Here is a 6,909-nt window from a genome sequence, read left to right as displayed (position 1 = left end):
TTACAGAACAAGAACATTATTGTATTATGGAAGAAGTCCAGTAGAGCAAATATTAAAGATAAATTATTATAGAATAAGCCCAGTAAATCACATATTAAAGATAATATATTACGGAACAAGGAAAGTAAATATTAAAGACAAAATTTAACAGAAGAAGTCCAGTAGATTAAATATTGGAAGTGAAATGCTACAGAAGAAGTCCAATATCTCACTTTTAATATTTGACTTACTGGACCTATTCTGTAATATTTTATCATTATATTTGCTCTAATTGACTTGTATAATATTTCATCCTTCATATTTGATCTACCGTACTTATTCTGTAATATGTTATCCTTATATTTGCTCTAATTGACTTGTATAATATTTCATCCTTCATATTTGATCTACCGTACTTATTCTGTAATATGTTATCCTTATATTTGCTCTAATTGACTTGTATAATATTTCATCCTTCATATTTGATCTACAGTACTTATTGTGTAATATTTCGTCTCCAATACTTGATTTACTAAACTTGTTCTGTAATATTTCATATTTAATATTTGATCTACTAGACATATTCTGTTGTATCTTATCTGATTTGTCTGATCAACATGGTTTAGGAGAAACTTGTTCCGTTGTATCGTTTATTCGATTAAAAATAATAATACAAACATTCCTTCATATAGAATTTGTGTTCCAGTTTCATTTATTAGATTTTATAACTTAGAATGTATAAACCCATTCTTTCCTGGTATTTTGAATTGTTATAACGGTCTCAGCTACTTATACGGACGGATAATGAAGCTTTTTCATTGATATTTCGAACTTCTCGCCAGCTGGTCTATTTACGTATTACGAAATGAAAAGATTTCCAAAAAATGTTGCAGCCAATAAGCAAAATATTTTCATAATTATATTATCAGTCTTTTTCGTACAAAAAATTGTTAGTTTTGTTGCTAAATACAAAGCTACACAATTGGCTGGCTGTGCTGTACCCACAACGGCTATCGAAACTTGTTGCTTACTTATTGCTGAGCTACTGGAAGGGAAGGGGGGGCGTCAAAAACAATTTTAAACAAATTAATATCTGATTAAGTTTTCATTCATTCTTCTATGTCACGTAGACTGGACGTTTTGCAGATGACCCCCATTTTTTTAACAGAGAGAATAGAATTGGTGCCTGCCATTAAACTATAGTCGCTTTTAAGTCCTTTTATTTCCTGGATGTTGGACCTTCTGCATACAATAGCTGAGTAGAATGATGCAAGTGTTCGTCCACATTTGTTATGATATCGTGATGTTCTAGCCTAGCCTGTTTCAACATAAACAGAACACACGCAACTTAACTGTTACTGGAGAACGTCCATAAGGTGGCGCCTTTGTTTTCAATTGGAATAGAACATTTTATCACAGGATTCACAAGGCTGTCTGGTAGAGTTTATGCATGCTTTCCTTACCTTTATGCGAAAACTTCTTGCTACAACTAAAATATAAAAAGCTATAAACCAGTGTGAAATTATTAGCTTTGCTCATTTTTGTCCACCGAAGCGTTTCTTACAGATCGGTCTTACATAAATAGGTTTCTCTCCACTGTGAGCTGCACATGAATCCTAAGATTTTGAGAATGACCAAATTCTATCTTACACTTCTTAAAAATTTACTTGACAGCTTAAGTGTAAATCGCGTGTGACTTTACAAGTATTGTTACACCCAGAACAGGGAGAGTAAAAAGTTCATCTTAATCACTATGACAACCAAACATAGGCTTATTCAGTACGATGCGGAAATGAAATCTCTGATGATAACGTGGAGAATCGTTAAGTCATATGTTGTTGAATGTGCTGAGGAAATGGAAGAACAAAAAGTGTATTGTATAAACAGTAAATCTAGGCAGCGCTTCTACTAAAGATGTGCTGAATCAAGTGACACTGTAGCCTATCAGGATATGGGAGCATAACTTACATTGGTGCTTAATGCTTTCTTGGATCACGTAGATGAGCACATGAGTCCAATCTTCGTCTTCTGTTAAAAAAACAATCCGACATTTGACATACTGGAACTTTCTTATATGTATATTAGCAGGCGTTTTTCTTGCGCGGCAATATCGTCACAAGTCGATTAAAACTATTTACATTGCAAGGATTCACTTCTGGCGTGAAAACATTCCTTACACATGTAGGTGTGACCATTCTTGTGCTTGGCCGTAATGATCAGGTTGTGTACGAGATGTTTTCTTGAACAGACACAGCAAGCGTCAAAGAGATCAACTGGGTTCAGGTGGTGGAAGTTAACGTGCAGTTTGAATTCCTCTTCAGACACTAACGTCTGTTTACATACTATACAAGGTGCAGGAAGACTGTCACCACTGTGTTTTTGCATGTGATCTATAAATTCTTTTTCACTGTGGACATTTGTCTTACACGTGGCACACACGCTCCCTCTGGCCTCCGTACTGTGGATAAGTTTGTGTTCAGCCATTGTGACTGCCGATGAAAACACCTTATCGCAGACATTACATGTCTGTGTCTGCGCACTTATGGCGTGGATCTTCATGTGAGTCTCGAGTTCTGAGCGCGAGTTGAACGTTTTTTTACAATAAGTACAAAACAAGTTAATGGTTGCTTTTTCTGAACCAGCCGTTTTAAGGTGATGGATCTCCAGCTGGTGGTTGCTGAGCTTAGACTTAAGAAGAAAGGTTTCGTCACAAATATCACAACGAAAATTTCTTTGCTGCCCCCTGTTAGTCATAAGACTAGTGAAGTTTGTTTTGTTGTTGAAACCAGGTGAAGAGGAACTAGGTGGATGATCACTAGCGACTTTTTTCGAAGGCACAGAGTTTTTAGAGTGACAAATCTGCATGTGCTTATCCAATAGATATTCCACGAGGAAGGCGTCACCACACACGCTACACGGGTACTGTTTCTTGTGTGTGTTCATATGTTGTTCCAGTAGCTCCTCTGATGGAAAGCACTGGTTGCACAAAAGACAACATTGTGGTTGGAGCCGGAATAGGTGCGCCACCTTCACGTGGAACTGAAAGTCTAGCTCCGAGCAGAAGATGGCGCTACAGGAGGTGCACTTCAGTGAAACGATCTCGTGACTGTGCTGCATGGCAAAGTGAACCTGGATGCTCACTTTAGAATCAAACACCTTTTTACACTGTGAACACCGATATAGGCGGAGTGCATGAATTTGAAGCAAATGTTTTTGCAATTCATCTGGTTTTAAGAATAACTTCAAACAACACTGGCAATCGTACGTAATTTTTGTTGTGAGAAAATGATTGGTCATATGATTACCAAGTTGGTCTTCCGTGGAAAATTCGCTGTTACACTGATAACATTTATATGTCTCAGTTGCAAAATTTATATGAGACATCAAATGCAATTGGAATGCTTCAAAATCTAAGAATGCTGCATTACAATGATTGCATATTGATGGCGCAGAAGAGCTAAGGGGTACACTAATGTCATATAGCAGTTCTGGTGCAGGATTGAAGGTCTTGAACACGTTCACAGCGTTGTCTTCGGATGATTTTCTATTGGAAATTGGACTTTTGTGCATTGCGTTAAAATGTTTAGTTAGCTGGGCGTCATTGGAAAACTTCATGGAACACTGGTAACAGGAAATATTTTCCTCCTCTAAGATTTTTAGGCTACTTATACTGTGATCTATGATAGAGTGCTTCTGAAGTTCGTACAAACTGCTAAACTTTGAGGGGCAGTATTGACAGATGAAATTTCCATTGAAATTTTGTTGTTGATATTCTTTGAGGAAAGTCATAGGAAATAATGGAGGGAATGCCTTGAAATTCCCACTAGGAGGAACATGATTAAGGTTGGCGTGATGTTGAGGAGCTTTCAAAGATGAGAAATTACTACTTTCAAAGGCAAATCCACATTCTAGGTCAGACACTGGAAATTCATTTTCAGACCTCACACCAAAATTGTTCTTATCTCCATTCTTGTGGTTCTTTGACAAAACAAAACAAAAATTAATAATGAGAACATAAGATAAACTGTGGCATTTTCTTAAAATAAGTTGAATAAAACTTTATTTAAATGTATCTATGACTTTTTTGGTGAAAACATATTAAGAAGTTAACACATTTAATGAATTATTAACCAACGTATTCTTATTGGAGAGAGAGAGAACAGTAACATTAAGAAAATACAGTAATACTTCGAAACATAGTTTCTTCCTCAAGATAAAATAATAATACTACGAAACACGATGTCCTTTTAAAGGAAGAACAATAATATTACAAGACATGATTTTTCTTCCCTTGGAAAAACAACAATACTACGAAACCTGATGTTCTTTTCAAGGAAGACCGATAATACTACGAGACAAAATTTTATCATTAAGAAGAATAATAAGGTTACGAGACACAATAATATTAAGAGAAATAATTTCGTCCTCAGGATAAAACAGTGATATTGTTAGTTTGTTTTAGCACAAAGTTATACAAGTATCTGGTATTGTGCTAACCACAGGGACCCAAACCTAAATTATAGCGTTATAAGTCACAAGATTACCGCTAAGCCGCCGGAAAGGTCTAAAGTCTTTACTATTGTTATTGAAGATAAGAGGAAATTAATGCAGGTATATCTTTCCTTTACCATTTGTGTAGAAAGAAGAGAGAAATAATGCGAGAAAAATGTAATAATAATGTGAGACATGCTAAAGCACCATTAACACTGAGAGGCAAGGTTCATCTTCAAAGATATTACTATACAGAACAGCAATAACAATGTGAGAAACATTAAGAGATAAGTAGTATTGAGATACAAGCTACCTCTTTAAAATGTTACTTTGGAAAAGAACAACAACAAAGTTAGATACACAGATATTAATAACAATGAAATACCAACTACTTCTTCAAATATGTTATTCTAAAAAAAAAACAGCAGTAAAAATGTGAGATACACTGAGGTATCGATTACTCTGAGATACAAGTTATTCTTCAAAAGTGTTACACTAAAAATCAGTTTTACTAAAAACTAATAATAACGCGGGAAACACTAAGAGATCAGTAGTCTTGAGAGACAAAATAACTCTTTACAAATGTTAGCTTAGAAAAACAAGAGGGAATCCTCAATAAACGCGGTAATTGAAATTCTTTTAGGCAGGGTTAGAATAAATTAATGTATGGGACCTCCCCCCCTTTAATTAGCTATATTTGTGTGTGCCAGTAATACCAAGCGTGGGGCGCGTTTATACTCGAATCAATTTTAGTACTCATCAGAAGTTCTACCAGCCTACCCTCAAATTAAAATTCCAGAATTAGAGTAAATTAATGGGCGTGGTCAAATACATCAATCGAAAGGCTTTGACCTCCTGAGTCCAAAACTGTAGTGTAATTATATCTCAAATCGGACAAGAGATGCCGGAGCTATGAGCTATAAGTTTGTACTTGAAAAAAAACAAAAAACTCTGAGCCGTTATAAGAGCCGCTATGCCAAGGCTAAAAAAAATAAAGTGAGACCCACTAAGATATTAATAACAATGAGAGACAGGCTAATTCTTCAAAAATGTTTCATAAGAAACAATAATAACAATGTGAAACACATACAAAGAGAAAAATTACCTCTTTAAAAATGTCACTCTAGAAAACAACAAAAACAATATAAGACACACAAAAATATCAATAACTGTGTGAAACAAGATACTTTTTAAAAGTGGTACTATGTAAAACAACGATAACAATGTAAGACACTAAGATATCAATAACAATGTGAGACAAGCTACCTTTTAAAAATGGTACTATATAAAGTAACAATAACAATGAAAGACAAGCTACCTTTTAAAATTTTACTGTTTGTTTGTTTTTTTTTAATTATGCACAAAGCAATGCAATGCAATGCTCTGCCCACCACGGGTATCGAAACCAGGTTTCTAGCGTTGTAAGTCCGCAGACATACCGCTGTGCCACTGGGGGGCAAATGTTACTGTATAAAACAACAATAATAATGTAAAATACTAACAGACCAGTAACACTAAACGACGTTACTACCTCTTCAGATGTTACTATAGAGTTAAATAGAAAAAACAACGAGTAATAATGTAAAACATACTAAGAAGCCCCCAGTGGCACAGCGGTATGTCTGCGGACTTACAACGCTAGAAACCGGGTTTCGATACCCGTGGTGGGCAGAGCACAGATAGCCCATAGTGTAGCTTTGTGCTTAACTTCAAACAAACAAACACTAAGATATTAATAACATTAAATATTGGATACTTCTTCAAAAACTTGACAAGAAAACAGCTAGAACAATAATAACGATGTGAGATACATTAAGAGATCGGTAATACTAAGAGACAAAATTCCTACCGCTTCAAACATATTACTCTAGAAAACAATAATAACAATTATTGATAATACTGTGAGACAAGGTATCTCTTCAAACATGTTACTCTAGAAAACAACAATGACAATTATTGATAATACCGTGAGACAAGGTATCTCTTCAAACATGTTACTCTAGAAAACAACAATAACAATTATTGATAATACCGTGAGACAAGGTATCTCTTCAAACATGTTACTCTAGAAAATAATGTGAGATACACTGATATATTAATAACCTTAAGAGAGAGAAGGTACGTTACTTTCTCTTTAAGTGAAAGTTGTTACTGCCTGAGAAAATCTAACAAATTTGTTGTCACCGTAAGGCCCCTCAGTGGCACAGCGGTATGTCTGCGGACTTACAACTCTAGAAATAGGGTTTCGATACCTATGGTGGATAGAGCACACTTTGTGTAGCTTTGTGATTAACTGCAAACAAACAGTCACCGTGAGGATGTGCTAGAGAAATGAAGCAGATATAATATTATGCATACTAGCAGAGACCGGCAAAACATTTCCGGCCAAATTAGTATCTTTATTGAAACAGTACTTTTTAAATATAACATTTCTAGCAC

At 35.2% G+C, this 6,909-nt stretch overlaps 1 protein-coding gene across 1 annotated transcript in view; it reads right to left on the bottom strand.

Annotated features, from left to right (window-relative positions):
* Window positions 1–691: 691 nt before the first annotated feature.
* Window positions 692–6,909, bottom strand: part of LOC106469662 (zinc finger protein 423-like) — a 20,449-nt gene continuing 14,231 nt past the window's right edge. Inside the window, exon 4 of the mRNA XM_022399039.1 lies at window positions 692–3,957. Coding sequence (XP_022254747.1) covers window positions 2,110–3,957 — 1,848 coding nt within the window. The 3' untranslated portion in view covers window positions 692–2,109. The remainder of the gene's footprint in view (window positions 3,958–6,909) is intronic.

This window comes from Limulus polyphemus, unplaced genomic scaffold (genome assembly GCF_000517525.1).
Source record: "Limulus polyphemus unplaced genomic scaffold, Limulus_polyphemus-2.1.2 Scaffold98, whole genome shotgun sequence".
NCBI classification, from domain to species: Eukaryota; Metazoa; Arthropoda; class Merostomata; order Xiphosura; family Limulidae; genus Limulus; species Limulus polyphemus.
Note: the sequence above shows the minus strand (reverse complement) of the source record. Positions and strands in the feature narration are given on the sequence as shown.